The sequence below is a fragment of the Rhinoderma darwinii genome, chromosome 7 (genome assembly GCF_050947455.1).
Source record: "Rhinoderma darwinii isolate aRhiDar2 chromosome 7, aRhiDar2.hap1, whole genome shotgun sequence".
NCBI lineage: Eukaryota > Metazoa > Chordata > Amphibia > Anura > Rhinodermatidae > Rhinoderma > Rhinoderma darwinii.
Window position 1 is genome coordinate 108,163,680 of NC_134693.1, and position 26,323 is coordinate 108,190,002.

Sequence of the window (26,323 nt, forward strand, 5' to 3'; positions counted from 1 at the left end):
TTTGCAGGTAAGTAGCTACATCGACTTACCTGCTAACGCCGATGCTGCTGCAGAATCAACTGTAGCCTCTGGTTCCGATGTGTCCTCGCTCGTCTGACACGATGCAGGACCTGGGGAAGTAACGTCACAGATCTGCACTGCCAGAAGCTGGGCATTCTGAAGAGAAGTGGATGATACTTCTCATCAGAACGCCCAGCTAGTAAAAGTATTAAAAACGCCCCGATGTACGCACATAATACACGCCCACTTGGACTTTTACTTTTAAACACACCCACTTGGACTTTTGCAAGCCTCATTTGCATAACTACAAAAATGGTCATAACTTGGCCAAAAATGCTCGTTTTTTAAAAATAAAACCGTTACTGTAATCTACATTGCAGCGCCTATCTGCTGCAATAGCAGATAGGGGTTGCAAAATCTGGTGACAGAGCCCCTTTAAAGAGGCTCTGTCACCAGATTATAAATGCCCTATCTCCCACATAATGGGATTAGTAGAGTGAAAAAAGGACCAAAGGCGCTGCTATAGTAGACAATGTCACAAGCTTAGACAGGCATAAAGTTAAAGGGGGACAGGCTATATTGAGCAAACACATGTCCCTAATTCAAACAGACAGTGGTCCCCTCTAGTGCGAGGAGACTGGGGGAAGCATTATTCCATAAAGTCATATTCGCTACCATATCACAGTTCTGTGGAGTGGGAGAAAGGTTAATCCAAAGTAGGAGTTTCTTTTTAATAAAGGCCAAAAGGAATGTAGATTCCAAGTATATAAATATTTTTGTATCCCGGTCACGAAGTATAAAACATAGTCTGGAAGGGTCATCCCCGCTTGATCTTTTGGTCTAGTGTGTGATTCTAAGCTTCATTTCGATCGGGAGTATCCCCCAAATAAAGGAGATTGTATTGAAATTTCCTTCTCTATGTATGCCCTTTGGGATGGGGACTGCGGAGAGTTGCAGAATATATAACCGTTAGGAAGGATAATTAGATTTATTCAACCTGCAACTGAGATTGGGAGCATTCTCCAAGCATTAAAGTTGTTCTGGACATAAGCTATTAGTGGAGGAACGTTATGTTGCAATGTGTTCTTGTACGATTTTTGCAATTATTATACCAAGGTATTTAAATTCAGTTACCACTTTCAATTGCGAAACATGAAAAGAGCCTCTCCTTGTCTCACGTCCCAAAGAAATATTTACTGACTTGTCCCAATTAATTTTGAGATCAGAGTATTCTCAAAATTCATTGAGGACATGTGGTAGTGTCATGGTGGGATGGGACAAGAAAAGGACAATATCATCTGTGTAAAGTCCGACTCTGTCTGCTCTCGACCCAAATTTAAGTATTTTGGGCAACATTAAAAGTACAACATGAAGCAAACTAATTATCATGGTAATGGTTCAATAGACCGGTATTCACCATGGAAATATTCATGCAGTGGAAATGCGGTATTGTTCCAGGTCCAAAACTCATAACACGGTGAAGTGATTTCTTTAAGAAAAGAAATCGCATTCTAATGTCACTATATCAATATAGAATCTAGTGTAATGTAATGACTCATTATAAAGCGGATTGCACCCTCATTCATGCAACTGAGAAATGAACGAGATTGTGTTATATTACGTAACGTGAACTAAAAAAAAAAAAAAAAAAAGCACTAGCGCCATCACCAGGGGATAGGATGTATATGCAGAATTATTCAGTATGTATACATAGCTAAACAACAGCAATAGCATAAATCACCCAAAATGACTACAAGATCCCAACAGATATTAAGGATCTTACACAAAGGCAATATATTGTCCATTCTTACCAGGACTTCCCACTGCAGCTATATTGAAAAGTAAGTTATCATGCAGTATTTTAAATATAAAAAAAAAAAATCTTATTTCATGCAACAACGCTTTACAGATAAATGTACTAAAAAAAAGGAGAAGATTAAAAATCTCGCATGGAAATGAGCAAGGATTTAATGGTTTCTTTGCTGCTGCAAAGGGACATAAGGGAGGAAACTCCTTCAGGCAGATATCACGTTACAACCAAACTATTCAAGCGTCCAATGAATTGAATAAGAGTTCAAAGGATTGTATTGTATCCAATTCTTGATATTGCACAAGTAACAATTACTTGGTCAGATCATACAAAGAATTGGACGACATAGTCCGCCATTAATAACTTGTTTTTGTTAGATGATAAATAAATATACCCTTTGTCCCACCAGTCATCTGGACCTACATACCTATGTACTTTGTTGGACAAGACACACTACTTGGGTTTACTGCCCAATTCTACGGTTTGGTTGTGTAACATTGAAGCCTTGCTGCATGGCTCACATGTAGGCGCTCTATAGTTTATGTCCCCCACAACCCCTTTTCTAGCATTAAGGAAACTCTTCAAAACTATTTGAGACAGAGAAACTCTTACCAATATGGATCAGGCACTCCTACAAGACTGGAAATACATACACCAGATCCCCCTGTACGGACAACACTACACATACTCTTCTTCTCAGTCTCTATTGGGTTCCAAATTACCACAATGTGCATTGCCCTTACCTCTACAAGATCAGAGACAGACAGTCATTATGAAGGCAGAGTAAGGCCCTGTTCACACCAAATTTTTTGAAGGGAGAAAAATCGGGTGTCCAAATTCCTGCAAGAATTTTGAGGCAGATTTTGACCTGCCTGCACTCTTTGCAACGTTTTTCGTCCGCAGCCATTGAGTGCCGCGGGGGAAAAACGCTGCGAAAATCGCTTTCTCTGCCTCCCATTGATGTCAATGGGAGGGCAGAGACGGAAACCCCTGACAGAAGGTACATGACGCTTCTTTTTCCTGCGAGCGTTTTTTCCTCCCCTGGGGTGAAAAAAAACGTCTCTGATTGATGTCAATGGGAGATGTTTTGTCCAATTTTTTGCCACAGTTCCCGAGTCAAAAACAGTGCCAAAAAGCGTCGTATGACGATACTCTTATGCAGAGCAGACAACATTCTGGGAATACTTGAGCTTCCTAGTTTAAAGAGGATCTGTCACCAGTTTCTTAATTCCCCATCTCCTAACTAATATAATAGGCGCTTTGCTGCTGATAACTACAGTGTTATTTATTTAAAAAAAACGTTTATTATTAGCAAAGTTCTGAGCATTTTTCTAAAACTGGTAATATAGCTCTAATAGCCAAATAGGAGGTGACTTTCTTTTCACTCCCTGCGGTGTCATGTTTTCTGTATGACGCTGTCCAATCAGCATACAGCTTCTCCTCCTCCCAGCCCTGCAACACTGTGTGATCATATAGAATACAGCTTCCATATATCTCCAGTTGTTTCACAGCTAGAACAGCTGGTGCCATAGGAAAGATTAGAATCTCATCTTTCATATGCCACCAGAACCGCTGTTCTGGGTGGTCCACAGCCCGGGATATGGCTATTTGAAGTGACCCCCCCCCTTCCCTCCAGCCTCAGCATGAAGTTGATAGGACAGCGACAGAGGCTGTGAGACAGCTCCACCTGGTGTTGACTCCCATTTGTCAAGTATAGGCTCATTTGCATATTTAGAAAAAAGCTCATAAATTTTACAATAAACAAAAGTTTTGGCACAAAATTTTCACTAGCATGATCAGTGTGACAGCGCCTATTAGGTTAGCTAGGAGATAGGGCATTCCTAAACTAGCAACAGATCCCCACCAGTGTAAGATTCTGTTCATACCTCGTTCATGGGCGTATACACTGGGAGAATCAACTGATGCCATATAGTTGAATACATCTGCAATTCACTCCCATTGTAATAATAAAAAAAAACCTGTATAATGCGTGGCATGCCCTTGCATTTAAAGCGCAGTCAATTATCCTTTCTAATACGGTTGAAAAGGTTATACCGCCAGACACTATTTTGGTATATGCCAGGCCCATCATGGGCATTGGACACGTTTGGCGTATGCAGTGTGAACGGAGACTTATACTAACTTATAACCTATGGTGGACTCGTGAGAGTGTTTCCGTTTAGTTTTTAGAATAAAAGGGCTTCCACCGATTACCATGGATGACTGAAGTCTTAAGAGCACAAGACACCCTTTACAATGTTTATTCATTCTTGCCAATATCAAATGTGTAACTATAACATATGGAAAGAGTGTGATCTTTATTAAACTATTTTAAGATTTAAATCAGTGGAAGCGGAGACTTCCCACTAGACAGAAACCCGTACCATAATAGGAACTATAGTGACTAGTACGTGGTACCCATGAAACATTTTGGAGCACATTTAATAAATTCAGGCAAATTTCCATAAATCAGAAACAAATGTTTTGTCACCATGGATTTACCAGTCCAAGCACTCATGACAGGTTTATACTGTGTGGGCACCAAGCTCTGCCCCGTGCTTCTGCCTACTCACGCCAGCAGGCGCTTCAGAGGGATGTAATCCCTGCCTCACACTGTGCTCTTGTCCAAGAGGGTCCAGCAAAATGCCAGCTTGCTAAAAGTGTGGATTCCCTCACTCCACACCACCTATTCAACCATGAGTTTAGGTAATCACTAGCGCCCCCTGATCAGCAGTTTGGGGAGAGGATTATGGAGTGGGCTTAGGACATACAGAGAACTTAATCAATACTAACCAATGACAAGCGCTCATACCAATAATGTGTGTGCCTATGGTAAAGTAATTCATATTGTACAGGATTACTGATCAAATCCATTCATTTTTTTTCCCTGCAAATCAACTCAATTACTTCTCTTGTCACATACGGGCTGCACAATGTTTTGGAGTTTCCCCGACAAAGTCCTCACTTCCTGCAAATCGGTAATTCCTTAAATATCTGTCATTTACAACCCCAGTGTCAGCTGCCATGCTGATTTCCACATTACATATTACACCATTCAGGAGCATCAATAGTATCATTAGTATTATTAATAGGATAGCAGAGTCACAAAATGAGGATGCAAAGCTGCAGAAATAGAAATGAAGTAATGGAGTCACACGACACATGTTGTAATGTGGACAAAGAATCATAGATATAGGTTACCAGCCCCTATAGCAAAATAAAGATCCAGATCTAGAAGACAATTGAGTAAAGACACCGGCCTACATGCTACAGCCGGATGATAATGGATGCGGAGATGCTGGGAATAGTACCTTTTCCTCTTTGCGCTGCCGGTGTCAGATGTGGCGGAGGAAATCATGCTGTCCCCGTCCTCTATGTCGAGGTCTCTGCGAGCCAGCTCTTTCTTTTTTGCCTGAAATAAAGAAGAAATCTCCAGAGTCAGCCTCGCTCTGCCAAGCGTTTCCAGAATACATGAATATTAAACAGCTGCATAGATCAGTTTCACTCGGAAAAAAAAATCTACAACTAGTGTCAGTGTATAAATATTAAAAGCGCCGCGGATCTGTGATACAGCGGCTTAGAAAATGTCATCAGGAGCTCCATTGCCACCCGTTTGTTGTCACATATTGTGCTGTGTGCATCGTTCCTCTCCGCATGCTGCAGGCAAAGCGATAAAAATATCCCTCGTCTGAATAAGCGTGGATGCTTCAAGCACAGGTAGGATTCAGAAATTGTCAGCGCTATTTCAAAACACGAGTACTTATATACAAGACGAAGACGCCAGTTCAGCGTTGAAACGCGTTGCCACCTTGTACAAATAAAATTCTTTGACATAGAAGCGATTCCTCGTATATTCTCCTCATCCCTACCACGCAGCAGCGCCATCACAGATCCTACTTCTTCATTCATCCATTCATCTTACCAAGCGGTTACCTTTGGAAACCGGCCCGGATCTGGCAGCAGCACTTGTGGACCTATTGCGTATTGCCTATGGCTAAATGGTGAGCATGGTTTTTTCATTCCTTCACCCGCCTATCTTATTGACCTGCACTATGTGGCGCCGTGGTTTTTGCTCTCTCTCCTACTTATATACAATGGTGGGGAAAAATAAAAATAAATGTGAAGTGTTCTTGAGAACAAATACCCTACACACGTCCAGACCGCCTCAATCAATAAGCTGAATGACGAACTCGGGAAAAAAAAAGGTCCACCGGTCGCACAGAACAGAACCAACATCTCAGAAATACAGCTGATGTGGTTTATAGGGTTGTCACGATACCAGAATCTGGACTTCGATGCCGATACTTCATGTAGTATTGCAATTCGCGATAACAAAACGATACTTTGCCGACAATAAAAAACCCACAAACATATGAAGTCCTGCCATTTTCTGATGTGAGGCACATGGTGTTATCAATTTAGAACCCCCATCTGCCTCTTATTAATAGTAATTAACCCCATCATGTACCTCACAGTCACAATGGGTAGCAGTGGGTTAATGTGTGAGGCACATGATAGGGTCAATTACTATTAATGTGAGGAACAAGAAAGTACTAAATCCATAACACCATGTGCCTCACATTAACAAGTAACCCCATCATTTCCCTCACGTAATGGCAACATTTGGGTTAATGCCCTAAAGACCCGGACAATTTTGGCCTTGAGGATGGAACCATTTTTGGATTTTTTTTCCTCTTTGCATCACGGCGGTCATAACCTTTTTATTTTTGGCTCTACATAAATGCATGAGACTTTGTTTCTTGCGAGACGAGTTGTACTTTGCGTAGGTGACTTTTTATATACACTTACAGTATATTATCATTCAATTTAAATACATATTTAATTTTAACAAAAAAGCTGAAAAAAAAATGTTTGTTTCTTTACAGCATACACAGATCATAATAAAAGGACACTATAAATTTATTTTGCAGGTTGTTACGGTCGTTATGATACCAAATATGTGTGTATTATTTTATGTTTTGAGATTTATTTTTTCAAAATTCTTTATTTCTCAAAGGTTATCAATTATAAGCAAAAAGACAAAACAGGTCAGACCGCAAAAGTCTTTAGTTTAAAAGGAAAAAAAAAAGGGACAAACTATTTACATGAGAAGATTCTGTGCTCGTCTAGAGAGACCAATTTAATAAGATACGTCAACAGCTTACAGCAATATCGCATCTAGATTCCCTCCAGGGGACCCAAATACTGATAAATCTGGAGTGTTTCCTATCCTCCTAACTGGCGAGCTCCTCCACAAGTGGTCGGGACATTCATTTTCAATAATGTTTATTGTATAAATTGTTTTTTGCAATTTGTGTATATTAATTTGTTTCCACTTTCTATTCTATTGAACGTATTTTTTTTATCAATTTTACGTTTTTTTTTGTTTTTTTTTTAAATACCATAGGAGAATTTTTTATTATTTTATTATTAATTTAAAGTACTGGAATATACCAATATGCAAGTACATTAGGCTGTGCACTGATAGAGCATACTTGGGTATGTCCTAACAACAGGAAATATGGTCAGACATCCCTGGGATCCTTCAATGGAGCCTGGGGTGTCTCGCCATATAAGGTATGTCCTTCGATTGCGTCACAAGGATTCCCTGTGACATGATCAAAGGGGGGCCCCTTCTAATTTTCCCTTTCAATGCCGCAATCAGCTTTGACTGTAGTTAATAGCTAAGATCAGAGGTTTCTCTGATCTTCACTGTTAGAGCGGGGCTGTTGCTTTGTATTATAGCTAGTGTCCAGCTCCTGATCGAGCAGGCACTTGCTGTGTCCGCAGCCGCACTAATGAGTAGCGTCGCCATCACTGAAGACAGAGAAAACATAAGATCTGTGTCTTGTAACAAGTATTGTGGACACTGTGGTTGGCAACGTAACTGGTGTACTGTGATTTACCACGGTTGCCTGTTATGGAGCAACTGAAGAAAATTTTTCCAACGTGCCATATATCTATGTCCCTTTTTCCCTAGCAATTTCCAAAAGATAAAATATATACATTCACCAACTAAATACCATTGTCTCATAAAGCATGTTCACAAGTGGCAGATTTGCTGCAAAAATTTCTAAGACTGTCCAACATATCTGAATGTGATTCACAAAAAAAACCAAAACAAAATAAAAAAAACACGCACCTGCTGCAGAAACAACCACCATTCAGATGTATGGAACGGATTTTCATTTGCAAAGATTCCTGCAAGAAACCTGCAAATTGCTGCAGATTTTCTACCTGGATCTGCATAACCGCAAAGTGGTTGAGATTACAACATTCCTCATCCACATGCTGTGCAAACGTTCGGTGTGCGGAACTCGTTCTGCGGTGCGGTTTTTAAAATTTGCAGCATGCCAATTTCTGATGTGGATTGGGTGTGGATTTTAGTGGAAACAGCTTGACTGCGCTATTGTTTCCGCTTAGAAAAACGTAAGCCTTACGGAACGGCAACAAATTGTAACGGAATCATTACCATTGAAATCAATGCTAATGCAAACCGAAGCTATGGTTTCCGTTTGGCTTTCCATTCATGGGTTAGTTCGACCGAAAGCACTAGGCAAAGCCCCGCCCCTCTGCCCGAAGTAACAGCTCTAGAGGTCTCCTAATTGGATGCTAGAGCCGTAAGAGCAGAGATTGGCACATGCGACCGCCACGCCGGTGGAATCTAAAGACCAAGGAAAAAGGGAAGTTTAAAACGCCCTTCCCTTAACTGGTTGCCGACACAGTACGAGAATGCTCATCCTGAACAGCGAGTACTTGGCGCATTAGGACGAGCATTCTCGTCCCGTGTGACAGCCGTCTCTGCGGGCGATCGAGAGCGGGGCAATGGCTGTAATACACAGCCACGGCCCCGCTCTGACAGCGGAGAGCAGAGAAACATCTCTCCGCTGTTAACCCTTTGAACGCCGCAATGAAAGCTGATCGCGGCGTTCAAGGAAGGGGGACTGCACTTTGATCGCGTCACGGAAAATAACTGTGACGAGATCAAAGCCCATACCCTGTACGGCCAGACAGACCAGGGCCCATTGAAGGACCCCAGGGTTGTCTGAACATATTTCCTGTTAGGGCATACTGAGGTATGTCCTAACAACTGCCTGTGTACAATCAGTGCACAGGCTAATGTACTGGCATATAGATCTATGCCAGTACATTACAGTTAAAAAAAATCAAAATCAAAATGATAAATCCTTTTATGGGATTAAAAAAAAAAAAAAGTTAAATGAATGTCAAAAAAATTAATGATAAATAAAAAGTAAAAAAAATACACAGAAACACACATTTTTTTATAATAAATAAACTTTTTAAAATATAAGTCCCATAACATGAAATAGACACATTTAGTATCGCCACGACCGTAACAACTTAAACAACAAATGTATAACATTATTTATGATGATCGGTGTAAAAAAATAAATAAAATAAAACTGCTGCGGAACTACTTTTTTTCCTGCATTTTCACCAAAATAAAAATTTATAAAAATTAAACGATAATGTATTTGTACCAAAATATGGTACCTACATAAAGTACAACTCATCCCGCAAAAAAACAAAGTCTCATACAAGTACGTCGTTCTGAGCGTCGGGATGCAAAGAGGGAAATATAAAAAAGTTGTTCTGTCCACAAGGCCAAAATTGGCCGCCGTCTCCTTAAGGGGTTAAATTATCCGGTCCACTGTTTGAAGCCTCAAAACTGCCGACAGATTACCCTTAAAGGGAACCTGTCACCAGCATTTCACCTATTAAACCAGCAATACCAGGTGGTAGTGGGTGAAAAATCATTTCTATATAACCTATAATTGTCTTCTTAGTCGGCTCTGTAGCTTTAGTATTTAGCTTTTTAGTGTTCCCACACCGTATGCTAATGAGCAGAAAAGAGTCAAATCTTCATTTGAAAAGAGTCAAATCTTCATTTGAAAAAAGTCATATCTTCATTTCTCAAGTCTTTCTGAGTTTTCCTCGCCTCCTTACTTTTGATTGACAACTCCTCGCCTTCCCCCAGCACACAAAATCCCACGTTTGTGTATTGATGTCCTCTTCTGGGGTGTGCGCATAAAGTGACATCGGATTATTACGATAAAAGGCGCAAAATGTTGGCAGACCGTTATTTACAGTTAGAGAAGGAGTTTAGGAGAGGGGATAACGGCAATGAACTTTTGACCGCAGCGGCCAGTGAGGGATAAGTAAAGTTCAATAGGTGAAATGCTGGTGACAGGTTCCCTTTAAGCCTTTCACCGTCAGGGGTTTTAGGACAATTTTCACACAGTCAAATAAAACTAAAATTTATTTTAAAAAAAATCTATTAAACTCCCATACCCAATGGAATATGATAACAGACATGTGGTATGCTTTGAGTGTTGTAATTTTTAACCTACTTGCACTAGTGTTCTGTTGTGCATTTACATGATCCTCATTATTGCCCTATTGTTATATTTGGAACAGTGCATATAAAAGGATAATCCGTTTAAAACATTTCTCCAACCTTAACTATTTCCAACGATACATCACAACAAGGCATTATAATGGGGAATTATACCGACTTTCGCTTCCATCCCCAACGTCGCCAGCAGATTTCCTAGCAGCCTTCCATTTATCTACTCACTGATCTATCTCATCAGGCTACATTCACACGATGGTATACGATTTACGTGTGTAAAAAAGGCAGGGTATTTCATGTCCGTTGCGTGTGGCATGCGTTTTTCATTTTTGTAATTTTAATTCTCTGCATTTCTTTACCAACCAAACACGGACAGCACACAAATGTTGTACGTAAGCGGTCCGTGGTTTTCACGCACCCATAGAATTCAACGGGCGACAAGGTGTGCAAAAACACACCAATATAGGACACGCAGCGAGTTTCACGCGACGGACATATGCTACGTCAGTTACGTCAACTTACAGCATACGGACGAGTATTACGCTCGTCTGAATGAGCCCTTACACTACTCATCCTCTCATTCTTTACCATATCGGTGTAGACACTATTAACCGATTTCATCAGAGAGGATCTGCAATACAATTTCACCCAGTCTTGATTATTAGTGAGAAGAGATTGCAGAGAGTCGCATAGAGACTGGATATCCGAAGCTGGCCGTAGAGGTGTTGGATGAACCCTCATAAGGCTGACAGCTATTTTCCACGACCTCCCCATAAACATGCAATATATGTTTATTTCAGTGGGGAAAAAGAGACATGCCGGTGACAGGGACCTTCTAGACAGAACAAAGAATCGGCATGCTGAAATCCAACACTCCTGATCCTCATTAGGGACATTCGGGAGGCCCCCATACATATTAGATTGTTAGAAGATCCTGCTGAAATTACTGTGGACAGTGTAAGGGATTTCTGCATGATCTTGTGAGTATTTGAACTGAAAGAGTCGGCAGAGCAGGAGTGGTGGATGAATGTAAGTACACTATAGTCAAAAAGGAGATTTGGAGATGTTTAAGAGCATAGCCAAGTAAATATGAGGTGAAGTGAATGGCCCTGTTTAGGAGTAGAGGAGGTGGACCTCTGAAAAAGCCCAAATGTGAGGTAAGTCTAAGGAAGGTTATTTGTATTTTTGGTCTCCATATGAGAGCGCAGCAAGGGTGATGAAATCAGAAGGATAGAGCTATGTCTCTGTGTGGCCCAGAAAGGCACACTTTAAAAAAAAAAAAAAAAAAATAATAGTAGTAATAATAATAATAAATTAGAATGACAATTGTGTAAGGCTCTATTCTACACGTTCAGCATATGCGCTAGGAAAGCTAATGGTGAATACGCTGAATGTAACCATAGGCCCCTATTCACCCAAAAAAGGCCAAAAGACTGTCATTTTAGCCATCATTGGGGTGGGATGTGTCAGCATATTGATTTTTACTGTATAGGAAAGTGAAGAACAGCAGGTGGGCCACTGCAAAAAACATAACAAATGTGCACCACTGTGGCCAATGGCTGATGTATGCCGCGTTATGGATCTACAGTGGCATACATCGGAGGTATACATTGGGGAATACTCCTGACGAATACATGTGAACAGAGCCTAATTACATGCAGAGTGAGCACAACAGAAATACGACAAGTGAAGAATACCAAAATCAATGAGGTGATCTAGGTTTACTAGAGTAGGAATAGATTTATGGGGATTAGGATTAATATGGTATGTTATTAGACTGCACTGGGTGATAAGTGAATAGCTCTAAAGATAGATTACAGGAATGTATGCTTGATTAGGGATTTTATGCCGTGAACTAATCAAAGGTAATTCGAAACTCACCATAAATAAGAAAACATGAAACAGTTCTTAGAAAGGGTGTACGTCACCAAGCTGAGGTTTAACCCCTTAACGCAGAATGGCGTATACGTATGTCATCTTCAGGGGTTAGTTGCCACAGAATGCTGCGGGAGCTTTGCTGCAAATGACAGCCGGGCTCCCACTGTAAGGGCCATGATCGGAGAGAACCTTGATGCTGGGGCGTTTAACCACTTAAATGCTGCAATAAATGGCGGCTGTAGCATTTAAGTTGTTTTGAAAGAGACTTTCTATTGAGCCTGTACACTGCTCTCTCGGCTTTCTGAGGAAAGCCGAGCAGAGGCGAACAGAAACAAAGCGGCACAGCGCTTCTGCCGCTTCGTCTTAGCAATCGGTGGGGGTCTCAGTGCTCAGACCCCCAATGATCAAAACTTCTGACACGTCAAAATGTTGTTTGTTTGTTTTTCAAATTGTTTTTATTAACATTTTTCAAGAATAGGTACAGAAAGCAAAAAGCGGAGGGAAAGGGGATAGGGAAGGAGAAAAATACAAATATAGATAAAAGGACATCTGTCCCGTACTATAATCATGTTTTCAGTACGGGACAGTAGTTCCACGGAGAGGCAGGGACTCCGAGCGTCGTACATAACTATAATGCTAGGAGCCCGGCTGCCTGCAGTGTGTTCGGTCCGGGACTTGCGGCCGAAATACGTTCCGTCCATTACAGAGGTAACATGCTCGTGTGAACCCAGCCTAAGGGGTTAATCATTATTAGTTTAATAACCCTGTGGACATTTATGTAATGAATACCGTAGTAGACTGCGTTATTCATTCCGTCAGAACGACGGAACCCTTAAACACTGGTGACAAACGGAAACCATTTGCACCGGATCCATCACCATTGAAATCAATGGTGATGCAAACGGAAACATATGGTTTCCGTTTGTTTCAGTCGGGGTTCCGTTCATGGGTTCTCCTGATGGAAAGCTCAGACGGAATCCATGATTGGAGCCCTGACGCAGATGTGAACGAAGCTAGTGAAAAATTATCTTTTACAAAACAGAAGTATCAACCTATTGTGAGGCTCAAAGATCATTAACAACAAACCTTTTTTAAATATATGGTGTTTAATCATGTGACGCCTGCTACAACCTCATCACCGATCAGATCTAAGTTGACCAACTTAAATATGATCAGTAATAGGTTTATAGAAGGCATCAGAGGGACACAGCCGAGTTCACGGACGGATGCGGCTGAGAGTCCCGAGGTGCAGCTTCTAGTTATAGTGAACATATAGTAGCTGCATCTTGAAAAAGTAAACAATTATTAATAAAAGTCAATCACAAATGTTTTTTTTTACCCATTGGTGATAGAGCGGGCTCAGAAGCTAAGCCATCCCCATCACTTCCGGGGTCAGCTGTATGTTAGATACAATATAGATCACAGCATCTGAGTGGTTTTTAGCGACCGGCACCCCAGCAATGCGATCGCCGGGATGCCGATGGTTTACATGGCAACCGGAGGACGAACAATGGCCTTTGTGTCTGCCTTGTACAGAGGCCTATAAGCAGTGGCGTAGCTAAAGGCTCATGGGCCCCGATGCAAAGGTTCTTCTTGGGCCGTCCCCCCAAATTTCTCAGGGCTGATGGCCCGCAGCTTTCGGCTGCATCACTGGGTCTCCTAAGTGATCCAACTATCTATAGCACTATGACCCTAAAGCTATGGATAGGATTAGATACAGTGGTTTAGCAGACAGTATCACACATGATAGGATTAGATACACAGCTCAGCAGACAGTATCACACATGATTGGATTAGATATAGGGCCCAGCTCGCTGACATTGCAGCTCCAGGGTTAGACCCAGGAAAGGTAAGAATAATAATTATTTTCCTTTTTGACGTGATACTAATTATTTTTGTGTTTGTTTTTTTACAAGTTCGGTTGTTGGACAACTTCAGATTCAAGGACTACTTCGATAACTGTTTTTTTTTTTATTCTCAATAAAATGGATAACGAGGGTTGTGTGGAATTTTTATTTCAATAAAATATTTTACCTATGTCTTTGTATTTGTTTAAACTTTAGAACTACCGCCCTAGTAATTGTCGCTGGCTGATTCACAACGCCCATTGCTAAGGGGAGGACGACTTAATGTTAGACATGGAGAGGTTAACACTAATCCCATTACCCTGGTACCCAGCGCCACCAGGAAGAGCCGGGTATGATCTAGTATCCGACCATCTGTAGTGAGAGAGGGGCACTGGGGCGGCCGCAGTCTGGTATTATTAGGCTGGGAAAGGCCAAAAACTGTGACCCTTCCCACCCTGGTAATGCTAGGCTGCTACTGCTATGTTGTATCTGACTGGTTATAAAAATGGGGGAACCCCACATCGTGCTGTCCAATTATTTATAAAAAATAAAAAAAAATGATGTGGGGTTCCCCCCCCCATTTTTCATAACCAGCCAGATACAACACAGCAGCAGAAAGCTAGCATTACCAGGATGGGAAGGGCCACTGTTTTTGGCCTTTCCCAGCCTAACAATACCAGCCTGCGGTCACCCCAGTACCCGACCATCACTACAGATTGTCGGGTACTGGATCATCCCCTGGTGGCGGTGGGTACCAGGGTAATAATGGGGGTTAGTGTTAGCCTTTTGACCAGCTAACACTAAGCCCCGCCTTAGATTGACAGCGTCCATTACTGTCAGCGGCCATTAGTAAGTTGGAAGCGATAAAGTTAAAAAAAAATACAAAGACATAAAAAAATAGATTTATTGAAATAAAAAACCCCCACACAACCCTCATTAACCATTTTATGGAGAATAAAAAAGCCGTCATCTAAATAGTCCTCGAATCCGACGTAGTCTAACAACCGAACCTGTAAAAAAACATTAGTAAGGGCCTGTTCACATCACCGCTGCCCTTCCGTTGATGGGTTCCGTCGGGTTAACCCCTCAACAGAAAGGCAAACTGAAACCTCCGCTTCAGTATCCGTCACCATTGATCTCAATGGTGACGGAAACGTTGCTAAAGATTTCCATTTGTCACCGTTGTGGCAGGGTTCCGTTGTTTTGCATTGTCGACTGCGCTATTGATTCCGCCAAAACAACGGAACCCGTTCACAACGGTGACAAACGGAAACCATTAGCAAAGTTTCCATCACCATTGAGATCAATGGTGATGCAAACGGAAGCGAAGGTTTCCGTTTGCCTTTACGTTGAGGGGTTAACCAGATGGAACCCCTCAACGGAAGGGCAGCGGTGATGTGAACAGGGCCCATGTGCATGTGTGATACTGTTTGTTGGACCCTGTATCTAAGCCTAACACATGGTAGGCTTTAAAGGTTGTCCAGTCCCTAAACATTGATGGCCTATCTTCAGTATAGGCCATCAACAGCTGATGGGTCGGGGTAAGACACCCGGGACCCCCACCAATCAGCTGTCTTGTAGGGGGTGCAGAGCTAGTACGATTGCTGCTTCCCCTTCAGTTCACTCACTTGCTCACACTGTGAATCACTGACACGTCCGTGTCGGCGATTCAGTGTGAGAAAGTGACCGGAATGAAGGGGAAGAAACACTCGTACGAGCGGCTGCAACCCCTTCACAACAGCTGATTGGCGGGGGTCCCGGTGTCGGACCCCAACCCATCAGAAATTAAACTTACCTCCTCTTCGGCCGCAGGTCCTCACTGCATCAACTGTCGGGACGCTGTGTGCGGCGCATAGTGTCGTGATGTTATGCGCTGCGCATAGCGCTGTGACGTCAGAACCTCTGATGCGCTCCAGGAAGAGGAGGGTAAATACTGTCAGTTACTATAGTAACAGGGGCACGTGTAGTTTATTACATAGGCCCCAGTTACTATAGTAACTTTTGATTGATGTGGTGCGGGGGGCTGCGGGCCCCCCTGGCTTCTGGGCCCGGTCGCAATTGCGACCCCTATTGCTACGACACTGCCTATAAGGACCCGCCTCCAGTGGGTTCTCATAGGCTTGCCGTCAGTGTATAACTGACAGCTCTGTGTATTAGAATAGCGATCAATGTTACAGGCCTTCAAGTCCCATAGTGAGACAATTGCCTTTTTTCTCGTAAGTCTCTTGTTAGTGGAAAAATAAATAAATATATATAAATTAGGGATGCACGATGCATCGAAACTTCGATCCTGTTTCGATACTGTGCATCCCCAAACGGTACGATGCCGTTATTTTATTTAAATCGATACTTAGCTGTGCGGCCGCCCAGCTCAGTATAGTAACACATGAATGTATGAGAGCGGGGCTGCGGCTGTGTAATAGTCATTGCCCCGCTCCTGAGTCCTGACAAGTGCCCGCGGTCAGGATGATGCGATGCGGCCAGCGCTGCACCAATGAGCGGTGGCAATGAAGACAGAACATGGAGGACGCGCTGCTAAACACCCCCCATGTTCTGTCCTCAGTGCCTGAACCGCCTCTCATTAGTGCAGCACTGGCAGCATCACATCATGCTGACCGCGAACGCACTTAATGTCCGGAGCGGGGCAATGGCAGTATTACACAACCGCAGTCCCGTCTATAACAGCGGAGATCAGAGAAACCTCTCCTCTCCGCCGCTATTCTCCTGAATGCTGCGATCAAAGCGGACTACAGCATTCAAGAGGAAGTGAGAAGGGGGATGCCCCTTGGATCGCATCACAGGAATCCCTGTGACACGATTGAGCGACATACCATATATGGCAGACAGCCCAGGGTCCATTGAAGGACGCCAGGGCTGTCCTACAATATTTCCTGTTGGGGAATACTTAGGTATGTCCTAACAACTGCCTGTGTACGATCAGTACACAGGCTAATGTACTGGGATATACAGGGTGGGTCATTTATATGGATACACCTAAATAAAATGGGAATGGTTGGTGATATTAACTTCCTGTTTGTGGCACATTAGTATATGGGAGGGGGGAAACTTTTCAAGCTGGGTGTTGACCATGGCGGCCATTTTGAAGTCTGCCATTTAGTATCCAACTTTAGTTTTTTCAATGGGAGGAGGGTCATGTGACACATCAAACTTATCGAGAATTTCACAAGAAAAACAATGGTGTGCTTGGTTTTAACGTTACTTTATTCTTTCATGAGTTATTTACAAGTTTCTGACCACTTATAAAATGTGTTCAAAGTGCTGCCCATTGTGTTGGATTGTCAATGCAACCCTCTTCTCCCACTCTTCACACACTGATAGCAACACCGCAGAAGAAATGCCTCCCGATCTGACCCCCTTAGACTTTTATCTTTGGGGTCATCTGAAGGCAATTGTCTATGCTGTGAAGATACGAGATGTGCAGCAACTGAAACTACGGATACTGGAAGCCTGTGCTAGCGTCATACACTTCTCTTCACAACTCCAAGTTGGTAAAAAGTAAAAGCACGCCCAGTTGTCAATTGAGAAACTCATTAGCATAAATCTAAACTAGCTCATAACGTGCTAAAAAATGATCGTTTTTCAAAATAAAAACCACTGCTGTTATCTACATTACAGCGCCAATCAGATTATGTAGGAGATAGGGCATTTATAATCTGGTGACAGAGCCTCTTTAAATACACTTTCCCGACGTAAATAGGCATATTCGCGACGGGAAAGGGTTAAACACACGGTAGGGCTCAGAAAAGAAGGAGCGCCATTTGGCTTTTGGAATGGTTTCTGTGCGCCATGTCACATGTGCTGAGCCCCTGTAGTAGTAGTAGTAGTACGGTGGAAATGCCCCAAATTGACTCCATTTTGGAAACTACACCCCTTGAAGAATCATCTAGGGGTATACTGAGAATTTTGACCCAAACGATTTAATCTGGTGACAGAGGCTCTTTAAAGATTGCGCCCGCTCAGAAGCAGCAGGGACCCAGCGGCAATGCTTGCGATCAGAAACATCTCTGATCACAAGCATTTAAAGAGGCTCTGTCACCAGATTATAAGTGCCCTATCTCCTACATAATATGATCGGCGCTGGAATGTAGATAACAGCAGTGGTTTTTATTTTGAAAAACTATCATTTTTGAGCAAGTTATGAGCAATTTAACATTTATGCGAATTAGTTTCTCAATGACCAACTGGGCGTGTTTTTACTTTTTACCAACTGGGCATTGTGAAGAGAAGTGTATGACAATGACCAATCAGTGACCAATCACCATCATACACTTACGGAGTTCTTTTTTTAGGGTCGTGTGCATGGGGCCTAAGGCTCCATGCACACAACCGTATTTTTCATCAGTAATTACAGACAGTAATTATGGACCTATTCATTTCTATTGACCACAGACACATTTTAGTATTTTTACTGATGGGTGTCCGTGCTGAAAAAAATTATAGAACCTGTCCTTTTCTTGTCAGTAATTACAGAAGTCTATGGGAGCTTCCGTAAATACGGACGGTATACGTATACCATCCGTATTTACGGAAGCGTTGCTATGCAACATGCCGATAACAGCATTTGCATCCTCCCTCTTTTTACGGATCCGTATATACGGATGAAATACGGCAGTATTTCGGGACAGATCAAAATACGGTCGTGTATTTCGGGACAGATCAAAATACGGTCGTGTGCATGGGGCCTAACAAAGTCCAATGTGTCCCGGGAAAAAAAAAATCTCAGAATCGTTTGTATAGGAAAAAGCATTCCAAAGTTATTACCACAAAGTGACATGTCAGATTTGAAAAATGAGGCTCTACAAGTAAGGTAAAAACCGAGGGGGGAGATGCTGAGCTCTGGGATATAAAGACTTTTCTATGATCTGATAAAGGGAAAAAGTGGTGTAGATGCTGCCAAAACGCATAGAGAAAGCCTTAGGGTATATTCACACACAGTTGATTTGTTACAGAAATTTCTTTGACTGTCCCATACATCTGAATGGGGCTTGCCAAGAACCATGTGCATGCTGCAGAACCGCCACAATACAGGTGTATGGAAGTGATTTTCAGGCGCAGAAATTTCTGCAACAAATCTGACGCATGTGAATATACCCTATACGACCGTAGTGGTGTGCATGGGCCGTGATTTGCGGCTCGGACGGGCCACCCGCGGCCGCCCACAAGTCATGGGCAGTGCTCATTGTTGTGTGCATTCATTTTAACGAGCCTGGACCGCAAAATGCGGCCGTAATAAGACATGTCCTATCTTCATAATAATAATGTCCTATCTTTTTGCGGTCCAGGCTCCCGGGCAATGCACGGACCGTGGAAACCACTGTCGTCTGCATGGGCCCATTGAAATGAATTGCGGCCGCAAAAATACGTTCAGGTGCATGGGGCCTTAAGAGTCCCGTTTCCCCTGCCCACAAACAGTGATTGTCAGCTTTTTTTGAATATGTTTATAGACCGGGTGAGCGGTGATTATGGCGGGGGGGGGGGGGGGAGCAGGACTCACAGGCATTCTCTAGGAGTCCTGGAGCTCTCCTCACAGGTCTGTTTTAGTAGATACTTCCGTTCACCACAACGTAACAATTATGGAGCATTTTGCTTTTATTATTAGACCTATGTGTTATGTCCTTCCTTGAAATCCATGAGTCAATTGACAACTAGGTGTTGCCATTCCCCTTGTCGATGTGGTATGTCCATACACTGTTCAATCAGGGCTGTCAGTGTCAGACTGCAGGGATAAAACCGATTGACAAGGGGAATTGTACTGCCCAGTTGCCCATTTATTGGAGCACAATGTCTGATGCTCTCTCAAACAAGCAACAGTGGTTAACCTTTTCCCATCTCTCCAGCGGAGATTTACGTCGGGAAAGGATATTTAATAACCGAAAAATGGCGCCTGCTCAGAAGCGGGGGATGGCGAAATAGCCACCGGGTTTCTGCTGCGTTACACAGCAGGGACCCGGCGGCAATGCTTGCGATCAGAAACATACTTTGTATGGGAGCATGGGCCGAAAATGCGGGTGGCTGTCCACGGCCACCAGTGGCTAGCCGTGCCAGTAACCGTGGTTTCGGGCAAGGCCATGTGCATGAGCCCTTCTCGTTATTTATATAGCGCCATATTAGGGCATATAAACCTGATAGAGGGGGTGGGTCTGCCGTTCAGGACCACCTTTATGAGCCAGAACGGAGAGACACTCTGAACGAGCAGCTCCTTTTCTGGCAGATTTGAGCCATTCTTGTATTATAAGAATGGCCACCAGGTAATACTACATTACGACCTGGCTGGCCGTGGCTTCTCCCAGCAAAGTCAGCTGTTTGCCAGGAGCGGGTCCCTAGATCATCAGATTATCGCCCCAGAGATCACATCCTGAAAGAGGTGGATTCTAATGCTTTATTTTTAAGACTACATAGCTGTCTAATGTCTGCTTTTTTAAGACTTTTATTTTTGGTGTCATTTATATACAAGTTAAAAAATTATTTATAGCGCTTGTTTATTGTGGCAGAATGCATAAAAAAGCTGTTTACCATGGACCTTAAAAACAAGCTCAGCAGTAGCAACCACGAATAAACCAATATGTTCCAATCACAACACAATCTTACTGCTGGTTGGGTCGCACATTTGCATACTAGTAAATAGGCCTCTATATCCGCTGCTCATCGGATCTTTACCATTTTCATTAGTTACTATATTTAGAATGGAGTATAATTTGGGACCTTACCTGCATTAGCTGCTGCAGTTTAAAGACCCGCTTGTAAATTGCGGAATTTGGGACATTGTAGCGCTTCGCATTCTCAAACATCAGATTTAAATCGGTCTCCAGCTGGTCCAGATTATCAAAGTCTTGGTTCTTTAGCTTAGTTCTGCAGAAAATAGTTCCGAAATTTCAAACTCGCAATTGCTATAATAGTTTAATAGAATAAAATCTAAAATATAAGTAAACATTAGGACTATATATACACTTGGTGATTTTGTTGCAGCTCCTCGTATGGATTCTGCATTGAAAATCTGCAACTAAAGTATGGTACAAAGCAAGTGAATGTTTTTTTCAGAAACCCCCATATACACACTGCTGCAAAAATGCCAATGCACAGCATGACCTGGTGGTTTCTTTGCCTTTTACCTCAACTTTAGTACTGTAAAATCTGCAGATCTGACAGGGCAATATAGGGGAGGGCATTAAAAGGACACTGATAAGACGACATTCAAGAGTTAACTCTTTCAGGTCCAAGCCCTTCCGATGCCTGAATGCCCACAGCATAATTTAACTTTTTGGAATGCCACAGTCTAAGGCTACGTTCACACAGGACGGATAGGCTGCGTAAAATGACACAGCTTATCCGCCCTGGAGTCCGCAGGGAAGTACGGCCAATAAAAACGCACCATCATTTTTAAAGCTTTATGTAGGGGAAATGGGAAAAATAGAGGAAACAAGTTTTCTTTAGTTGGGTTTAGTTAAACAATTTCTCAGGAAACCATTTAATAGAATTCCACACCATCCAGTAAAAAACCGTATATGCTCTAGGGGAGAGGAGTAGATTGGGAAGGGGAGTATACAGATTTTTTTCTTATTTTATTTGGGCTGTTCTGCAGTGGCAAATCCACTGATTTGCCACTGTGTGATGCATGATTTGGTGCAGATTCCCCGGATGTGCTGCGAAAATGGTCATATAGCAAGATTACTTTATTAAAAAGTTTAGAACATCTGGCCATTAGAGCAGATGACATACTTCTACACCAGTGAGAGGAACGTGATCTCGGCTCTAGATGATGTTCTGGGCTCATCAAGAGGTGATGCACAATAACAAGACTTTATCTAAATAACTCTGTAAGGCTTCGTTCACATCTGCGTCAGGGCTCCGTTCAGGCGTTCGGTCTGAGCTTTCCGTTAGAACGGAACTCTGACTGAAACAGACACCATAGGTTTCCAATTGCATCACCATTGATTTCAATGGTGACGGATCTGGTGCAAACGGTTTCCGTTTTTGTCTCCATTGTGCTAGGGTTCCGTCGTTTTGACCGTGGACCGTGCTGTGCTGTTTCATGTCTGATCGGCTTTCATAGACTTTCTATTGTGACTGTACGCCGCTCGCTCGGCTTACTGAGAAAAGCCGATCAGAAACCAAACGACACAGAGCTCTACCGAGCGCTTCATTTTAGTGATCAGTGCTCGGACCCCCACCAATCAAAAGGTCTGGCATGTCACTATGACATGTCAACAGTTTTTGAAAGTTTAGTTACACTTTAACCCCTTAATGACCGCCGATAAGCCTTTTCACGGTGGTTATTAGTGGGCTTTATTCTACAGCGTCGCCATTCCACGGCGCTGCATTAGAATAAAGTAAACAGAGCAGGGAGCCGTCAAATCTCCCTGCTCTCAGCTGCCAGAGGTAGCTGAGGGCTGGGGGCGTCCCTGCTCGACCGGGTGAGATAGATAGAAGTATCGATCTCACCCGTTTAACCCCTCAGATGCGGTGCTGAATAGCGAGAGCCGCATCTGAGTGGTTATGGAGAGAGGGAGGGAGCTCCCTCTCATCCCACTGACAATCAGCGATAAAATCGCCAAGTGTCTGTGTCTCCGATGGCAGCCGGGGGCCTAATAAAGGCCCCGAGGTCTGCCTGTAGTGAATGCCTGCTAGATAATGCCGGAGGCATGGCCTAGCAGATGCCTATCTGTTTTAAACGGACAGGGAGTAATACACCGCAATACGAAGTACTGCAGTGTATTATAATAGCGATTGGATGATCGCATAGTGAAGTCCCCTAGTGGGACTAGTAAAAAAAAGTTGAATAAAGTTAAAAATAAATAAAAAATGAAAACCCAACTTTTTCCCCTTCCAAAATGCTTTACTTTTAAAAAAAAAAGAAAACACAATAATGCAAAAAAATTACACATATTTGGTATCGCCGCGTCCGTAATGACTCCGACTATAAAGATGTTACATTATTTAACCCGCACGGTGAACGCCGTAAAAAAGAAAATAAAAAACAATGGAAAAACTGCTGTTTTCTGTTAATCCTGACTTAAAAAAAAATGTGATAAAAAGTGATCAAAAAGTCGAATCTACTCTCAAATGGTACCAATAAAAACTACAAGTCGTCCCGCAAAAAAAAAAAGCCCTCATACAGCTGCATCGGCGGAACAATAAAATAGTTATGACTCTTCAAATATGGAAAAAAACAAAAAGATTCCACAGCACTGGACTGCAAGTGGGTGCACGCCTCAATTAGACCTGGTCCGCAGTCCAGGATATCAAGCAGACAAAGAATGGACAGAGGCAGCACTTCCAAAAAGAGCAAGAGCTATTTATTCACCCATGCTTGAAAAAAGTCCAGTTGGACTGAAACGTCGCATGGGTGAATAAATAGCTCTTGCTCTTTTTGGAAGTGCTGCCTCTGTCCATTCTTTGTCTGCTCTTCAAATATGGAGACGCAAGAACAAATAATTTTGAAAAAAAAAAAAAGTGTTTTTACTAAAAAACATACAAAATCAATACAAATTTAGTATCGTTGTGATCGTAACAACCCACTGAATAAAGTTAGGCTATGTTCACACGGAGTATTTTGCAGAGTTTTTTGCCGCGGAAACCGCGTTGCAAGACTCGGCAAAAACGGCCCTAAAATGCCTCCCATTGATTTCAATGGGAGGCGTCGGCGTCTTTTTCCCGCGAGCAGTAAAACTGCCTCGCGGGAAAAAGAAGCGAAATGCCCGATCTTCGGGCGTTTATGCCTCTGACCTCCCATTAACTTCAATGGGAGGCAGAGAAAGCGTATTTCGCTGTGTTTTATGCCCGCGGCGCTCAATGGCCGCGGGCGAAAAACGGCACGAAAATCAGCGTGCAGGGAGAGGAATATCTGCCTCAAACTTCCAAACGGAATTTTGAGGCAGATATTCCTCCTGCAAAATACTCTGTGTGAACATAGCCTTATGGTGTTATTTATACCACATGGTAAACGACGTAGATTTAGGGCGAAGAGTGGTGAAATTTCAGGTTTTCTTCTATCCCCCCCCAAAAAAAGTTAATAAAAGTTAATGAATAAATTATATGTACCCCAAAATGGTGCTATTAAAAAGTACAACTTGTCCCGCAAAAAACAAGACCTTATACAGCTATGTCGACGCAAAAATAAAAAAGTTATAGCTCTTCGAATGGGACAATTGAAAAACGTAAAAAATGGCTTGGTCATTAGGGCCCAGAATGCAAGCAGGGGGAAGGGGTTAAAGCACATATATATATAATAGAATTTATTGAGGCGATTATAGTAATATGGATGACGAAACAAGCATTTTTTTTTACCTAATCTGCTGTAAAGATATGGGGCTCTTGATTTGCTGGTAATAATCTGGATATTTCTTCTTTGATGGGAGATGGAAGAAGGGTTCAGCAATCCGTTGACCCTGGTTGTTCCGACATGATCTAACGGTCTCATAAAGCTGATATAATGGGCTAGATATATCCATAAATGAGGTTATGCTTTCTCCTTCGGAATCTCCTTCTTCATAGCGGATGGATGATGCTGCTGTACAAACAAAAATATCAAGTTATTAATCCCATAACATGCAGAGATTAGAAACAGCAAAGATTAATAGAACACCAGGAAATGCCAGGCTCATAATTTAGCACATCAAGCACCGAAAAAATCATGTGGAGATCTAGAGGTGAACAAAGCTGATCTATGACATGTGCGCTCATCTGCTGCAGTCATTTATGATGAGCTATTGTAGAGAACAGACTGCGTATGAAAAGTGCAGCTTTGAGGGTAAGATGCAGATTTTCTTTTAGGTCAGGTTTACAAAAATTAATCGCTGGTGTTTTACACTGCAGGTTTTTTTTTGCATTTTTTCTTTCCCCAAGTCTATAGTAAAACATCACAAAGTCTAAAAAAAGAGAAGAGATGCCTCCAGCTCACCTTATGGACGGACCTATGTTGAATGGTCCTCTGCGCACGGGTCCTCGTGACGGCACACGATTAACTGACTGCTTGTAGAAGAAGAGGGGGGTGGATCCAGCGCTGTGGTTATTTAAAAAGAAACTATTTCTAAGTTTTAATTGTATCCATTAAAATTAGGATCGGTTGCGAAATTATGATGATGTCCTGGAATGCTAGGAGTGTAAAAAATGAAGGTAAATAGCCTACGCGTTTCGGACGCTGCCTGCGTTCTTATTCATACCTCAAGCCATGAATAAGAACGCAGGCAGCGTTCGAAACGCGTAGGCTATTTACCTTCATTTTTTACACTCCTAGCATTCCAGGACATCATCATAATTTCGCAACCGATCCTAATTTTAATGGATACAATTAAAACTTAGAAATAGTTTCTTTTTAAATAACCACAGCGCTGGATCCACCCCCCTCTTCTTCTAAAATCACAAAGTCTACATAGTGTTCCAGTTTGTGGTCTTATTTGTAGTGTTCTTCAAGATGCTGCATGATCTAGGTATTTGCACAAGTTTTCAGACAACAGCACAGATCTTCAATAGTATCCAAAAATTGTATTTATTCATCAAACGTCATAAGCAAAACAGCAACGTTTCGACCCGTTGTGCACACAGGGTCTTTCTTAAGCCTGTATATGCACGATGGGTTGAAACGTTGCAGTTTTGCATATGACGTATGACAAACACCATTTTTTGGATACTATTGGCGATGTGTGCTGTTGTCCGAACGATGCTGGAAGTACTGTAGTAGACGATTGGCTGGGGTTTTTCCGATACAGGGCGGCGTGAAACCATCCCATTTACCGGGACCTGTGCTGCTTCATTTGGCTTTTTTTCTTGCATGTTCCGGTTATGGCGTTTTTTTTCTGACTTGAAAAACGCCAGGACAAAAATGACACCAAATAAAAAGTGACCCCAAAAAGATAGGTTGAGAGGCTTTTTTTTTTTCTCTTCCGCACCACAGAATTCGTTTCAGCGTGCTGAAAAATCAGCGCCGTGTGAACTACGATGAGGAATCTCAATTAAAACAATGGGAGGCAAAAGCAAAGCGTTTTCAGCGGTGATTCAGTGTCGGAATCAGCGTGTAAAATACGCCGTTGGAACATGGCCTAACATTTAGACCGATTAGATAGTTGAAGATAGGCCACGTTTATCACAGTGGCACACACTGTATTTGGCGCATCTTGCTAGACACTTTTCTATTTCTTAGGCTAGGGCTGCACAGTCAAAAATCGCTGTGTGTCCCTGTCTGCATTGCAGGTAATGAAAGTCAACGTGGTTACGTTCCAACCAGCGATTAGCCAGAACAAAAGTGTCGCAAGAAATCTGAATCTGCTGGTTTTTGACTGTTGTGCTGCAGTTGTGGCAATCTGCGGGTCACAACACAGCCACATTGACTCATTACCTGCGATGCGGCAGGGCAACACATCGACATTTGGCTGCACAACCTGTGTCATGGCCAAAACC

The 26,323-nt window shown here is 42.5% G+C and overlaps 1 protein-coding gene across 7 annotated transcripts in view; it reads right to left on the bottom strand.

The window, feature by feature from the left end:
- PBRM1 (polybromo 1) overlaps positions 1 to 26,323 on the bottom strand; it is a 97,046-nt gene that overhangs the window by 48,669 nt on the left and 22,054 nt on the right. For all 7 annotated transcript variants that reach the window (XM_075833793.1, XM_075833791.1, XM_075833788.1 and 4 more), the window contains exons 11-13: positions 24,215 to 24,437; positions 20,638 to 20,779; positions 5,122 to 5,222 (exon numbers count right to left, since the gene is read on the bottom strand). In XM_075833793.1, coding sequence (XP_075689908.1) covers positions 5,122 to 5,222; positions 20,638 to 20,779; positions 24,215 to 24,437 — 466 coding nt within the window. The remainder of the gene's footprint in view (positions 1 to 5,121; positions 5,223 to 20,637; positions 20,780 to 24,214; positions 24,438 to 26,323) is intronic.